At 43.2% G+C, this 15,823-nt stretch overlaps 1 protein-coding gene across 1 annotated transcript in view; it reads left to right on the top strand.

Moving 5' to 3' along the window:
- LOC140998477 (mitogen-activated protein kinase kinase kinase 12-like) overlaps positions 1-15,823 on the top strand; it is a 30,520-nt gene that overhangs the window by 13,877 nt on the left and 820 nt on the right. The window contains exons 2-13 of the mRNA XM_073468781.1: positions 665-1,197; positions 4,076-4,259; positions 4,378-4,569; positions 5,589-5,747; positions 8,428-8,586; positions 8,810-8,918; positions 11,681-11,790; positions 11,940-12,056; positions 12,449-12,586; positions 12,893-13,601; positions 14,225-14,292; positions 14,983-15,283. Of these exons, the coding sequence (XP_073324882.1) occupies positions 705-1,197; positions 4,076-4,259; positions 4,378-4,569; positions 5,589-5,747; positions 8,428-8,586; positions 8,810-8,918; positions 11,681-11,790; positions 11,940-12,056; positions 12,449-12,586; positions 12,893-13,601; positions 14,225-14,292; positions 14,983-15,283 (2,739 nt within the window). The 5' untranslated portion in view covers positions 665-704. The remainder of the gene's footprint in view (positions 1-664; positions 1,198-4,075; positions 4,260-4,377; positions 4,570-5,588; positions 5,748-8,427; positions 8,587-8,809; positions 8,919-11,680; positions 11,791-11,939; positions 12,057-12,448; positions 12,587-12,892; positions 13,602-14,224; positions 14,293-14,982; positions 15,284-15,823) is intronic.

Below are 15,823 nucleotides of genomic sequence, written 5' to 3'. Positions count from 1 at the left end.
ATGTTTCGTGGGCATAACAAACCAACCAAATCACAAATATTCAGATCACAATGAGAACATTTTGGATACAAGTAGATTATAAAATATATGTCAAGACTGTGGATCCAGGAGGGCAACTGAGCGGCACCTGAGCCATACAACCTCGTCTCCACCACAATGAGAGACCACACAATGACAGTTGGCATATAAAACATATATATATTTATAATATGTACTCTATCAAATGTTACCCTTCACGAAAGACCCCTGCACAGCCCGTAAAGCCACTCTTTATAGAAAGCTTTTTATGGGAGATGCAACAAAACCAAAAAATTGACATGAGCCAGAGGAGCATAGAAGCTACGAATGTGTTTTTCTTTGATACTGATCACAGCTAAAGAGATTTGCCCTCTTATCTGATTGCATTTGCAGAACTGCATGGCCCAGATCTGAGCTTTTTGGGGTGCAGAACAGTCACTCCACAGAGCTCCTCTGACACTTATGATAACTTACTAACAGCAGCTAAAGGTTCTAGTCATAGGTGACTATGAAAATATTCATCCTCCAGGGGTGATAATCTCCTACACACTCGATATTCAGCTCACATTCATGGAATGAATTTAACTTTGATTTGATTTGTAACATTTTCCATCCTCTTCCTCTCTCTATGTTTGATCTTGTCCAGACTTCCACTTCTCTACTTGTTCTGATGACCACAGGCCCTCATGGCGCTCATTCATGAAACTCGTGCCCCCTCTCCTTCTCTGTCCGGCTTCAACACACCCATCTCCGACCCTCCATCCTTTCGCCGCCTCGATGCTGAAACACCATGCACCCCAGAAATGGACCTCACCCCGACCCAGTGCGTCCTGCGCAACGTCCTGTCCATAGACACCGGAGGTGCTGTCGAGCCCGGGGGCGGAGGAGGAGAGGGGCAGACTGCCGGGCACAACCAGACGCCGGGCGAGGATCAACAGGAACACTTTGCCAACAGTGTCCTGAAGCTCCACGAGCATGATGGGAGCCCTGGAAGGACAGAGGGAGAGGGGCAGGAGCTGGACAGCAGCGCAGTCAGGAGCCAGGCGGGTGACGCCAGGCTACAGTGCCAGTCTACAGGAGGGGGAGGAGGGTTTCTGGAGGGGTTGTTTGGGTGTCTGCGGCCTGTCTGGACTATGATCGGCAAAGCTTACTCCACAGAGCACAAACACGACCTCGACGGTAAGTCTCTCAGTCAAATCCATTACAGTTAAAAACACATAAACACATCCACACACGCTGGCTGGCAATGGCTGCTTTTAATGGTTGTAGCCATTTAATACCAGCCTGAATCTTTGATATGCTAATGAAATTATCTTCTCCCAACTGTTTAATTACATTAACAGAAAAATGACTCCCACAAAGGCCATGTTGTAAACAAACACTTTCCTTGACGTGAGCTGTAGCCAGTGAGAGAGACTCCATCAAAGCTCCAAAGGGCTTATTTTCCCTTGATATTTCCCCCCCATCCATCCTCTCGCCTGCTTGTGCCCACCCCACCTCCCTCCCACTACCACCCCCCCAATGAAACTAGCTCCCTGTAACGCTGTGTTGTTTATGTCTGCAGCCACTACAATAGCGCAGAGCTCCCCCGGGACTCCTCTGCCAAATCTGCTTCATGAATTATGCATGGCCACGCTCTGACCCTGCGCCTCTCATCTCTATTAACGCAAACCTGACACACACACACACACACACACACACACACACACACCACGTATGTGAGCATGCGCCCAGAGATGATTGTAAGAAACACATAAACACATCCACAAATAGAAACACTTATTTAACACTGACACGGACACATAAAGTCAGATAAGATGTCAAAAACAAACTTGATAGAATAAATACAGCAGGCTTGAAGGTGGCAGATTTATATGTCTTCTTGTCTTTATTGCCTCCTGTTATTTTATCACCCGTTTGACTTCCACGTCTCCCCTCCGCTCCCCTCCTCCCTCCGTCTCTCATTGTCTCCTTGCCTCTCCTTTTCATCCTGTGCCGTTATCACTCCCATCCCATCTGCACCTCGCTGCTCCCCTCCTCTGTGCAGCATCGCGGGGAGTCACACACGCTGACGAGAGCAATACGGATATTATGAAAGTGAAATAAATAGGGGTATTGCAGCTGAATGCCTGCCTGCCATATCACAATGCTCTATTCTTATGCTTTGATTGGAAGGCACAATGGCAAGCAGGAACATCGGCTGTCCTTTATTGATTGTGAAGGACTGCAGGCTGCCGGGCGATGTTCTAAATTTCCTCAATTTTTCAGATCAAACAAAGCAGACCTGAGGTAATTCTGGTGTGTCAGATGTGGCCTTATGTCTTTACTGTGGGGCCCATTCAAGACAGAGCCCTCAATCTATCACTGTAGAGCATTAATCATTTATATCATCCTTATTAATATGATAAATGTGTCTGAATCTTCTTTTCTCTGGGTTAAGAACAGCAGTAGAGCAGGCCGTATATTTTCTCTGTATTAACAGTCTGTCTAGGGCCACATGGACCCCTGCCGACCCGTGGGGAATCCCCCTCCCCTCTTTACACAAGCAGAGCCAGCACCACCGTCACTACCCCACCACCACATTAGGCTCTCAAATCCCCTCCCTGTTCCAACCCTCTCCTGAGCGTTGGACCCCTGTTTCGCATCAGCCCCACAATGGCACTAAGCAGGATTTAGGAGGCTGAGGGAGAATTACCCACAGGAGATTAGAGCTTCCTGTCTGTCTGCCTGCACAGTGCACACCCCCAGTCTTAGGTTAAGGTGAGGTTCAACAACTGAACAAGATATCAGCTGGGGCTCTGCGTTTGACTGTAAGAGCCAGGGCTTACAACAGGTTTTACAGTTACAGGTCTGTTATTGCAAAACAACGAAGCCTGATGTGGTGCTGTATACTCCCTGCTGCTAGCTTTAGTTTCAGTAAAGTTGTTGTTTTTTGTCGTGTTTTAAGAGTTTTATATTTTGATAAGCTAAGCTAAGCATGAAATGAACCTGCTGTGTTTTCATTTTATTAGCATGACATATAAACATGTTGAACTATTAAAAGAATACTTAAAGTAATAGTTAAAAGATCAATACCACTCTGATATATGTACAGTAAATATGAAGCTATGGCTATAGGAGCCAGTTAGCTTAGCTTAGCGCAAAGACTGGAAACAGGGGGAAACAGCTAGCCTGGCTCTGCCCAACGGTACCAAAATCTGGCAACCAAACCCTCTAAAGCTCACTTAGTAACATGTTATTTTTAACCGTACAAGAAAAGTGTAAAAATGACACCTTATGTTTTACAGCGGGCTATGTACTGGTCTGTTACTTGAAGTTACTCGATCTACAGGTAACTTTTGTAAGGACTAAACCAACAAGATAAAATGATGTTATGTTATGTTATGTCATGTATACTGTATGTTAGTGAATTTAAGAGGTGCTGGTAGGTGGATTCTGTCACTTTAGACAGCGCTAGGCTAGCTGTTTCCACTGTTTACAGTCCGTATTTTAAGCTATGCTCATCAGCAGCCAGCTGTAGCTTCATATTGACTGGGCAGACATGATAGTGGTATTGATCTTCTAATCTAATTCTTAGCAAGAAAAGGCCAAGTATGAAGGGACTGACGTTCATGTATCTAGACAAAAGGATGACGTGTATGTAATAAAAGCAAAATGAATCATCACAACATCAAAAAAAGAAGGAAAGGGAGGTGCCCCGATGGCTCAGTTGGTAGCGCGTCACTCGTCCTCTCTCTCATCCTGTTTCCTGTCATCTCTCTAAGCCGTCCTATTGAATAAAGCCATGAAAAGGCCAAAAAACATTTGTAAAAGAGAAGTAAAATTATAAATTAATTGATAATTAAAAACTATTGATGAATTGTAGTCTCAAATGAAATTAAAAAAAACATCAGTTGCGCTGAAGAATATGAGTTTGCAGCTTAGTTTCCTCATCTAACTGGGTATAATAGCGTGTAATCAGTGAAGGTTAAAATGATAACCGTTACTCTGCTCTACATCTGTAATTGACATGTTACTCATCAACGACTTTCCCTCCATCATTTTTCCCCATTCTCAGAGGCGTGGGAGGTCCCGTTCGAGGAGATATCTGACCTTCAGTGGGTGGGCAGCGGAGCCCAGGGTGCCGTCTTTCTGGGCAAACTGCACGGACAAGAAGTCGCCGTGAAGAAAGTGCGAAACATCAAAGAGACGGACATCAAGCACCTGCGCAAGCTCAAACACCCCAACATCATCACGTTCAAGTTAGTAGACGTGATCGGCTGGCTCATTATATAGACAGTTTAGATGGATTATGAGAGATCGTAACAACTCTAATATGTTCTGTGTTAACATGCTGTACATACTTCTCTACTCTCTCAGAGGTATTTGTACCCAGGCTCCATGTTACTGCATCATCATGGAGTACTGTGCCCAGGGACAGCTGTATGAGGTGCTGAGAGCAGGCAGGCAGATCCAACCATCCCTGCTTATGGACTGGGCCATGGGCATCGCAGGAGGCATGAACTATCTTCACCTCCACAAGATCATCCACAGAGACCTCAAGTCACCAAAGTGAGTTTTATAGACCATTTAACTAACTGTGTGATTACATTTTTTGAAATTTAAGTGTAAATCATAAGGTCATAAGGTTCCTTCTTTAATCTGGATCTCAGGTGATATCTCGGACATTATCAGTCTGATTTGAGTGAATGGTAAATATTTGGATATATAACAGTTCCCAACCTTTTCTGGTTTTGGACTCTCAGAACAAAGCAGTGTTTGCGTACAACCACGTGTCACAGATTGCATTTCTCTACCAGCTGTGATTTGTTCATTAAAATGATCCAGTAATTTACAGGGGGAAAAACAAAGATTATAGGAAAAAAAACATTATTTTCACCCATGCTATGACTTTATCTTGTGACCCACAGTGGGGTCCCAACCGTATAAAATATGGATGAAAAAAGAAATGAGAAAATGACCCTACTTCTCACCTGATTTGTTACCTCATTAAACAGTTTACTGTTGAGTTTATGGTCTCAATCACTGGTTTAAAGTCATCTTCAATACAGCATGATGTTCATTTTGTAAATTATGGCCCCATTTAGAGTAAAACAGACAATAAAGCAGATTATGCTTTCAGAGGTGGCTAATTTGTGATTGACAATTCGCTACAATGGCGTGTCCCTCTGGGTCTCAGTCAGATCCAATCTGTATCCTCCCGAGCTCCATTCGCTCATCTACATATGGTCACTTCTGGCTTCAGAAAACACCAAATTACCAAATTGAGGCCTCATAGGGTCGTCCACGAACTAATGGCTGACGTCACAGTGGGTTTACACCCACAGGTTAGGAACCACTGCTTCACAAAGAAACATTTATGGCCCAATTTAGATGCTATGATTAGGCTAATTGATTGGTCCTAACTGTAGCACCACTGCACAGGTTCTTACAACACATTAAGTCATGACGTGTCATGTTACTCTAAGGCCCAGTGATTGGTTTGAATCAGTATACATTTAGTATGTTTAAGTTAGCTGTTTTTACTCAAACATGTCAATATAAACTTGGCGCTCAATGTTTAATTCCAGCATGCTGATCACCTATGATGACTCAGTGAAGATTTCTGATTTCGGCACGTCCAAAGAGCTCAGCGACAAGAGCACCAAGATGTCCTTCGCCGGTACGGTGGCCTGGATGGCTCCAGAGGTCATACGCAACGAACCCGTCTCAGAGAAGGTGGATATTTGGTAGGTGTCACAACCCTTTTACTCTGACTTCTGCATTGGCGAACCTTTGCGATTTTCTCTTATGGTTTATGTGTCACAGAATCTCATTAGCTGCAGCCTACTACAGTATAGAGCGCCGGATCCTGTTTCCAGAAAATCTATTCAGTATTATGTACAATATCTCATTACATGAAATTCTATAGGGCCTCTGCCATATCTGATGGGTTGCCCTGTGTTAAGCCCCCCCCGTCCTCTCTCTCCCATCCTAGCATCCCTCCATCACTCTTCCTCTTGGTCCTGAAAGGAACGCTGGCTAATTTAATAATTGATTTGCCAGATGCTGCAGTGCTCAGGAGAGGCTGGAATAACCTTCTGAGCCTGCGGACGGTTTGGCCCCGAGCCAGCAGTGCATTAGCAGAGAAGTGAAAATAGGATTAAAAAGCTTTTGATGTGAAGAGAAAGTAAAGCACGGGTGGAGAGTGTACAGTTTTGTTTAAATTTATGTAAATTGTGTAGTAATACATACCACGACAAGAGTGAGTCAGAAGAGGAGAGGCTGTGGGGAAGCATTATGCGTGATGTGCTCAGTTTCATTTTGTGCTGACATACAGCACTTCAACAGCTGGTACGATGGAGTTTTATATAAGGACTGTGCTAAAACAGCCAGAGGTAGAATTCAACATAAACGCATTGTAAGAAAATACAGATTAATGAAACAAAATATAAGCTACACTATAAACTACATTGAGCTCACCACACAGGTCAACAAATAAACACACAACATATAGGAGAAGACAGAAAAAATACTCGTAATTACAAAGAAAAAAACAATAAAAGGCTATAAGCTAAAAAAAAACATGTAAAACTCAATAAACTAAACACAATAACTAAAAATCACAAAAAGAATGTCACACAACAACATGAGAAAATGCTCCTGCGAGACGTAGGCTGACAATATGGAGCCTGTGTATTGAGCTGCTAAAGTATAATGCTGCATTGCATTATGTAGGTCACGATTGTCCCGTCCAACATCATTGTCATTCACGATATTATCCTGATAATCAAGGAAATATTCTTAAAACTTTAAAAACACATTTTCTTACGAAACAAGTGTTTTTAATGCATTACAGCGAGGCCACACATCTATAAATCATCAAAGAATCTCAAAAGAGTAATCATAAGGTGTTCCTGCTCAGATAACTGATAAATAAATGGTGATAACCTCATCTCCCTGTTGTTCTTTAGTTTACTCACATCTGATTTAACTTGTTTTTGTGGGGGATACAATGTGCAAGCTGAGACTTCAGCCATGGTGATAGGCGTAGGCAGGTCAAAATAAATCAGGAAACCTACATAGGACTGTACATCAGCGAGCTAGACAGGTTTTTCAATTTTCATTCCTAAATTAGTCTACAGCAGGACCTGAAGTTGTGAGAGTTGATTATTGTGGTGGAATTTAAGTCAATTTTAGACTAGAAAAGTACCCTTGTTTTATAAAATTGTTCCTGTTTTCCTCCTGAGTTGTTTGATATCCTGGTCTTGTGTTGCACTTTAGCTGGATATTGTGTTCACCCATTTGTAGTGTGCTGACAGTTGATTGTGTATGTTTGTATTGTGTTTACTGTTTCAAGGTTACGCTTGAAAAAGAGGTTTTAATTTCAGTCGAGCTTTCACCTGGTTGAATAAAGGATATATATACTATAATTGTACTTGCTACTTTAAGGTCATTGATTAATTATATTATTGAATGTTATAATACTGTGTAGAAATACATCTATAACATAAATGCAATCCATCATCTAATTAACAGCTAATGTTTAACCTGGTGGCTGCATTGCCTTGTACTCGAGTGTCTGTTCTCATGCATTTATATCACAAATCATAAACACGAAGATGGAGGGACTCTAAAAATACACATGTAAACACAACATCACACACACACCCCCTCAATGCTGCGTGTAATGCTATTGGCACCTTGGATACTGTACATGGTCACCATGGCAACCCAGAGAGTCAATGACAACAGACTTTCCCTAGTTACGTCCCCCATGGGGTGCTGCTCTCTGGCTCACCTACCAAACAGACATAAAGCTGGAGGTCCTCAGTGAAGCTCTGAGCTGTAGTGAAATAAAGCGCCATGTTTTGGCAAATGTTGGGAACTAAGAATTATTTTCATTTTGGATGAATTCGCCTATTAATGTCAGGATTACCCAATTAATTGTTTAGCAAAAAAAGTCAAAAAATTATGAAAATTACTCATCACAACTTCCCAGATCCCAAAGCAACATCTTCAAATTGCTTCTTTTGTCCAACAAACTGTCCAGAACAAAAGTTTTCTTCATTTACTGGCATATACAACAACGAAAAGCAGCAGGTCCTTACATTAACAAACTGGAACCAGCAAATGTTTGACATTTTTGCTTCGAAAATGAATGAAACGATAAACGATATTTTTTGTGGGTGTGATGTATTTACCAGGCCAAACTGAACAAACCTTGATAATGATCAGTTTATGCTATCAGCATCAAAAGATTTTTACATGGTTAAAGTTGCCATCAGATTGAACAGTTATCAAGATTTATTTCCACAAAAAGTTGAAAGTGTGACATTTCATCCGTGCTTCCTTCATCAGTTCACTTCACATCTTTATTATCGTGCCTGAAAGTAAACGCCACATCTCTCTCTCTCTCTCTCTCTGCAGGTCCTTCGGCGTCGTGCTGTGGGAGATGCTGACAGGAGAGGTGCCCTACAAGGATGTGGACTCCTCCGCTATCATCTGGGGAGTGGGCAACAACAGTCTGCAGCTGCCAGTACCTGATAGCTGTCCAGACAGCTTCAAACTGCTCCTGAGGCAATGCTGGTGAGCGGGCGGGAGGGGAGGAGATGGAGGAGGGAAGAAGAATGATGTGGAAAAAGAAAGTTGAGGCATCAGCGCTAAGAGAGTATAATGATGTTAGAAGCTTTAATATGGTGGAAGAGCGAGTGAAAGAAGAAAGAGAAGAAACGTATAGATATTTTACCAGAAGGGAGCTTCAAATATGATAAAACCTTTCTGACAAAACATTTGTTTAAACTGTTCACAGGAACTGCAAGCCAAGAAACAGGCCCTCCTTCCGACAGATCCTCCTGCATCTGGACATCGCCTCAGCGGATATCCTGTCGACCCCACAAGAAACGTACTTTCAGTCTCAGGTGAGCTTCCTTTATCTCTGTCAACAGTCCCAACTCAAAGGCTACCTTGATGTCTAAACGATGGGTAAAACGTGATGACATTTTTTAAAAATGATAATTTATCACACATAATAAGCAGAAGTAGAAACCGAGAATGAGTCATTCAACATTGACGTTGTTTTTCCGGACAAGTGAGTCAGAAATCTGCTTACTTTTCTTTCTTTTTTTAAATAAAAAAAATATATTTTTTCACAGTCTTATTCGATAGGCGAGCTTAGAGAGAAACAGGATGAGGGAGAAGGGGGATGACACATAGCAAAGGGCCACAGGTCAGATTTGAACCCTGGGCCGCTGCAGCGAGGACACAGCCTCTGAAAATGAGGCGCAATATAGACTGTATTTACTTGCCCCTATACAATTTTTTTTATTATTTATTGGTGGTAATCAAATAACAACAAAGATTATTGTTAATTGTCATGTCAAATCTCTCAGTAAATAAATCAGAACAAGAACACGATGTGTCATAGATGCAAACTAAATGTTTGTTTGCGCTTCAGCTCCAAAATATCTTTCCCCGTTGCAGCCTAACGTGGCATTTTACTTGCCCCGGGCATTCAGGCAGTCCTTATTGTGTAGACTGGAATTAAGTCAAAAAAGCACTTCACAGTCTTGTTCAGACACTTATTAAGGGGCAATACAATTGAGAATCATCAATTCTCAAGTCACAGTCCCCTTTGTCAAATAAAAACTTAAATAGTTATTAGATGTATGAGCTCTTAATAGAAACCTCTTGTCAACAGCAGCCAGTGTCTCTAACAGTCATTTTGCTGTCAACCCACTGCCATTTTATTTCCAGTCTGCTGCAGTAACTACAGGCAGTGCAGCTGCACAGGGGCCCCAAACCTCTCGGGAGCCCCACTAATAATACCTGCGCTTTCAATCACAACATATTATTGTATATCCTTGGCCTTTGTTCCTTGTCATGTGAGTGCTGATTTGTGGTCAAAGAATGAACCTTTTTCATCCTCCATCATATCAAAGCGTGATGGAGAAGAAGGTCTGTGTGATGGAGAAAGACGGTGAGGGTGTGGGGGATGGGGAGCCCGTGACAAATATGTTAGACCATAGCGAACCCAAACAGATGAAGGACAGGAGACCTAGAAGAAAAAGTATAATTGTGTGGAAGATATGTGTTAACTCAGCCGTGCAGAACCGCAGATCCATTTATAACTCAAGCATGAATAATCACGAGACACACACAAACACACAAAATGAATAGCATTTCATTTTCTTTTCGGAGCAGCCCACTGCCTCCTCCTCCTTCGTTTACAAAATACAACCCTCTTTCACTCCTTCCACTTATCCTTGATCCTTTATGTCTCCCCGTTCCAGTTCCTCCCCTTGCAACCCTGCCCAGTTTCTCTCCTCTCTGCCCTATAATGGATTTTTCTTGTGACGTTAGAAAGAAGTATTTGCTGCTGGAGTGTATTGATTGCTTTAATGGCAGGGTGCAGGGAGCAGAGAGAGAGGAGAAAGAGGGGACAGGAGACATAGAAGAGTGCGCACAAGAGTCCATTAGCTTAATAAGAAGAGCATCAGTCATGCACAGACAGAAATGTACACACACACAGACACACACGCGTGTGGTGCACGCACATGCATGTTCGTGCACACGCTCATATATCTGACTTCCTTTGTCCTCTGATATGACAGGTATCAGATAACAGCTGTCACGCTCCACTGTGTACGAGAAAATGCCCACGCTGCATTTTTTTTGTGCTCTTGTCATGTCAGTTCACGTTCAGTTTCACTCCCTGCATATTGATTATCATCTGACAGCTTAATGGGTTCAGTTTCAGTCATACACATGAACCTTTTGAGCTTTTTTTAAACAGATCAAGCTGCAGTGAAGCTTATTCTCAATGTTAATTCTTTTGTTGTTAATAGTATTACTCAAATGAAGTCTTGACACAGTGTTTTCCCGACCATTATAAGGTTTAGGCGCGGCAAGCTGTTTTGAACAGTTTTATCTCTCAGCTTTTTCTGTGTTGTTTATTATTATTGTCTGCTTTTCCAACTTTTTGTACACAGATTTGGTTATAATATTGGTCCAAAAAAGATGTAAAATTTGCGTAGGTTTTATTGAAAAACATAAAACATCCTCTGGAGGGAGGACCCCAAAATCCCACGACAAATACATGCGCCTAATTCTTCCACAAACCTTCCACAAAGTCATTCTTGATTATCTCAACGAGATAATACAGTAATGGCGGCGTTTTTAAGTGTACAAATCTAATAAAAAAAATACATTTAAAAGGAGTTGCCTCTTAAAATGTTATACAGAGATAGAGCTGGAAAGAACAAGCTGCCAGAATATTACACTCTGAATATATGATGAAGCAGGCGCCTTCTTTGTCTCCTCTTGTCTGCTGCATCTACAGAGGAAGTAACTACAGTCCCCAAATAAATGATCCGTCTGATTTTAAATTGCATGACCCTCAAGTGTGGGCGACTGATTCCTGAATGATTTATACGAGTATAATTAAACACAGTGGTAGTGCGTGAAAGCTGGAGGTAGTGATAGTAGTGGTGGAAGTATTAGGAGTAGAAACGTTGCTAATAGTAGAAGTGGTGGTGGTAGTAGTAATTATTAGAAGAGGAAGAAGACACAGTTTGTAATTTAAACAATCGAAACATTTTTTTAAGCAATAAAATGCTGAAAATATGAGGTTTATGTGAGTCATTAATGCTCTCTGGCGGATGTGTTTTATGTGTGTCTCCAGGTGGAGTGGAGGGACGAGGTGAGGCACCACTTTGAAAAGATCAAGTCTGAGGGGACGTGTCTTCACAGGCTGGACGAAGAGCTCATCAAACGACGCAGAGAAGAGCTCAGGTCAGCAGGGCAATTATGACAAGGATGAACCCCTTGAAATACAGATGGAGATGTACAGACATGAGGATGAGAAAGCCATATATTTATGGCAGAAGTAGATCAATGTTTTAATTAATGTCCTTCTCCGTGTTTTTGTTCTCTTCTCGCAGACACGCGCTGGACATCCGGGAGCACTACGAGAGGAAACTGGAGAGAGCCAACAATCTGTACATGGAGCTCAACGCCATCATGCTGCAGCTGGAGATCAAAGAGAAGGAACTGCACAAGTATGAAAACTGTCAACAAGTCATTACAAAATGATTTAAATTAATTGAAAACAATGAGTACTTGTTTGTGTATTCAACTCTTCCAAGTCAGTAGAAGTATTACCAGTTTTGCATGTGCATCAGTTTGTTTTTGCAAAACTGTTCCTGCTCTGTCAGGTTTGATGAAGGCACTGCACTGTGCCAGTAAGGAGAACTAGAGTTGTAATCATTGAAAGGCTTTATCCATCAACATTGGTTAAGCAGTGTTTTTGTAATAAAGTTCACCCGTAATGTGATGTGAATGGCCATTACATCCAGTCACACAGGGCCACTGCATGTAACAAAGTGCTCTCATACGAGGAGTAGTCATTGACATCCATTAAACGAGTATTGGCTCTGTGTTTAATCGCCAGGAGGGAGCAGTCACTGGACAAGAAGTACCCGGGCTGCTTCAAGCACCACAGCTCCAGACAGTCAGCCTCCTCCAACTCGATGGAGAAACTCCTGAAGAAACGCAACGTACCTCAGAAACTGCCCTCGCACAGCAAGAGGTGAGACAGCAGGGAGATGTCTACTAAGGCTTTGTTTAAGGATTAGTCTGCTTATATTCCAAATGTTCTTACTGTCCACCTTCAAGCAAGTAGCCCTGTTGTAATGGTGCTGGGCTGATGAAGTCAGATCGAGCCAAGCCAGCACATGTGAGGAAAGGGGCTGTAGAATATCATCAGCCTTATCCTTTCATTTATATGGTCTAGACTGCTGATATGATCCGGCATCTACCTAGCAATAAATGCAAATTATTGTAAAGTTTATTCTTTCCCCCTGTTTTTAATTAAGTCTTTCCCTGTCCTTTCCAGGCCAGACTTATTAAAGTCAGAGGTCATCCTCCCCAAACTGGACTCTTCGATGACCCAGGTCACAATCCCCAACAAGGGCTCTACCTCCCCCGGCCGCTCACGCCGAGGAAAACCCCGCTACAGGAAGGCCGGTAAAGGCAGCAGCGGGGACTTGGCTCAGCTGAAAGCCACTCTCTCCTCTTCACTAGCAATGGTCAACTCCACCACATCTGTTCCCAGCAGCAAGCAGCATCTGGACCCGAGTGCAGCCCTCAGAGGCCTGCAGCACGATCTTCTGCTCAAGAAGATGTACTCCTCGAGCCCGGATCTCATTTCAACCACCCTGGAGGCTGAAGGCCGGAGGAAGGGGCAGGCCAGGCCGGGGCTGGACAGAGCGGGCAGCCAGAGCGCCTCGGCCGGGCTCGGGGAGAGTAGGACTGGAAGGCCAGATGAAGGGCCAGATGTGGGTGCGGGGACGGATGATCTGGCAGATACACCTCCACGCAGTGACACGCCCAGCGAGGATGCGGGTTCTATTCCGTTCTCCAGTAGCCCCGACTCGCCGTGTGGCAGGGGAGCAGCTGCAGGGAGGGCGTCTGTGCTCGGGAACCCCCGCGTTTCTCACGAAGGCGAGGAGAAGGAGGACGGGACGGTGATCACACGCTCGCCCAGAAGTCAACGCCTCACACCTGCAGCACTGCTCTACAGGGCCGCAGTCACACGCAGCCAGGTGAGACTTTACCAGCAGTGTCAAACTTTAGGGAAATCAAACCATTTTGATTTCATTTGTTGCCAGTTAAGCAACATACAAAACATTTTCCTGCCTTTTTCACTGTCTCGGGCTTCACTCAATCCACTGTAAAAAAAAAAAAAATTAAAAACAGCATCTGTCAAGAAGTTAAGAGAAAAATGAAAAATTATTTGATGGAATAAGAAGTACAGACCAAACCTTTTGGTCTCTGATCTGCTGTATATTATCGCCATCAGTCCATTAAGTGCATCCTCATTTTTTATAGATACCTAAAAAGACTCAAGTGTTTAATTACAGACCACTTTAGTAGGAGTGAATTACTGCCACCTGTGCATGCTGTAGCTGATTTGTCAGTAGTAGTAGTAGTTGCAACTTCAACTTCTCGATTAATATTACCTGAGGGCATTTGTATGTTAGATATGAGTTATACGTGGGGTTCAGTCACAGGTTTTCTGAACAAGGTCCTATGTACAGTATATACCCAGGGTGTCATCAGGGTCATATCTTACCAGATGGCTCCTCTTGGCAGGAGTAAGGATTATCAGTGTGTATTGAAAGTGAGAAAACACTGATCTCATACGTACTCTTACTTTTCTCCGCAGAGACGTGGAGTGTCATCAGAGGAAGAGGAGGGGGAGGTGGACAGTGAAGTGGAGTTGCCAAGGAGACGGTAAGAGTTAAATCTAAATATCGAAGACCGACTGCGTTCAGATCTGTACACACATATGAAACATTTCATGCGTTAATTTTTACATAAATCCAAAAGAACATTTACATAAAGCGGGATTAGACGTCACCCTGACCTGCGGCACATTTAATCTGAAAATGGTGTGCACAGTTTTGCCACAGTTTTGGGGTTGAACAACATGTTTTCCCTGAAATGGTGTCGAACAGGCTTTTAGGAATTGTTCCTCTCCTCTTTGTTAGAGGTGTTAAAAAGGCAGACTAGTTAGTGCACCTGCATAACCCAACAGGGTCTTCAACGCATCTCTGTTTCCGTTTAAATCAAAATTTTGTCGAGGCTGAGCGTGTCAGTGAGCAGGAGGCTAATCAGCTGGAATAACTGACAACACCTGTGTAGGTGCGCAGGGCCCTTTATCATCAACAACAAGTAATCACGCTAGTTTGACCTGTATATTCAGCCTAATGAAATGCCAAATGTGTATTATACGAGTATTATCGCATTTCTTTTACTTTACATCAACATGACCCAGCAGAATTTATACTGCAGCATGTTGGGTTTGAATCTCTCAAGCCTTTCTTTCATCCATCATTTCTCTCTACTGCAAAGCACTCACAATGAAGTAAATGTTTGTAACTCTAATGTACATGTACCCTTTCCTGTTGTTTTTCCACTCAGGCGTCCTGTGAGCATGACAAAGTGCCAGTCGCTGTCCACCTTCAGCTCAGAAAACTTGTCGGTCTCAGACGGTGAGGAGGGAAACACTACTGACCACTCGCACAGCGGCACACCAGACGTGGTCAGCACCAACACGGACGAGCGTCTGGACGACAAGAGCGATGACCTGTTGTCTCAGGGCTCGGAAATTCCCGCCGACCCATCTGACCCCACCCAGCTGGGCTCTGACGGGCTGTCTGAGAAGGAAGCTATTCTTCGCCAAGTCAAGACCCAGCTCGCCAGTAATGACCACAATTATGAGGTAGGCGGCAGAGAGGAAATCAAAGGAGAAGGCATGATACAGACTGATATATGTAGAGGGAGATTATCCTCATCCCCCCTCTACATTCCCTGGTAGCTGAAAGAGAGCACCGGGCTGTTTAGTTAAATATGTTAGTCTGGTCTGCCTGACTCATTGATCCTTTATCTGACTGAGGTTTGTGCGAGTAAGAATCTATGTCCCAGACGATGGCTCTGAAATATCAGAAGCCTTACTGTGCTGTGTATTGATAAATCCATGGCACTGTCTGTGGTGCTGTGACAAGCTGCAACTTGTAGTCGAGTGAGAGGATCATAGATCCTGTAGTATTCCCATAATACGTCTATAATCATTCAGTAGCTGTGCCGCTGAAAACACACCACCAGACCAAGCCACCTGTGTAACAAAATATTTTAGGGCAGGTGTGACTGAAGGTATAATTTTCACTTTAGTGTTAGGGTTAGAGCTATATGTCCTGTTAAGAATTAACAAATCACCTACTGGATACAGAATCTGCTTTTGCAGTCAACATTTAAGAGTCTG

This window comes from Pagrus major, chromosome 6 (genome assembly GCF_040436345.1).
Source record: "Pagrus major chromosome 6, Pma_NU_1.0".
In the NCBI taxonomy this organism is placed as follows: Eukaryota; Metazoa; Chordata; class Actinopteri; order Spariformes; family Sparidae; genus Pagrus; species Pagrus major.
Note: the sequence above shows the minus strand (reverse complement) of the source record. Positions and strands in the feature narration are given on the sequence as shown.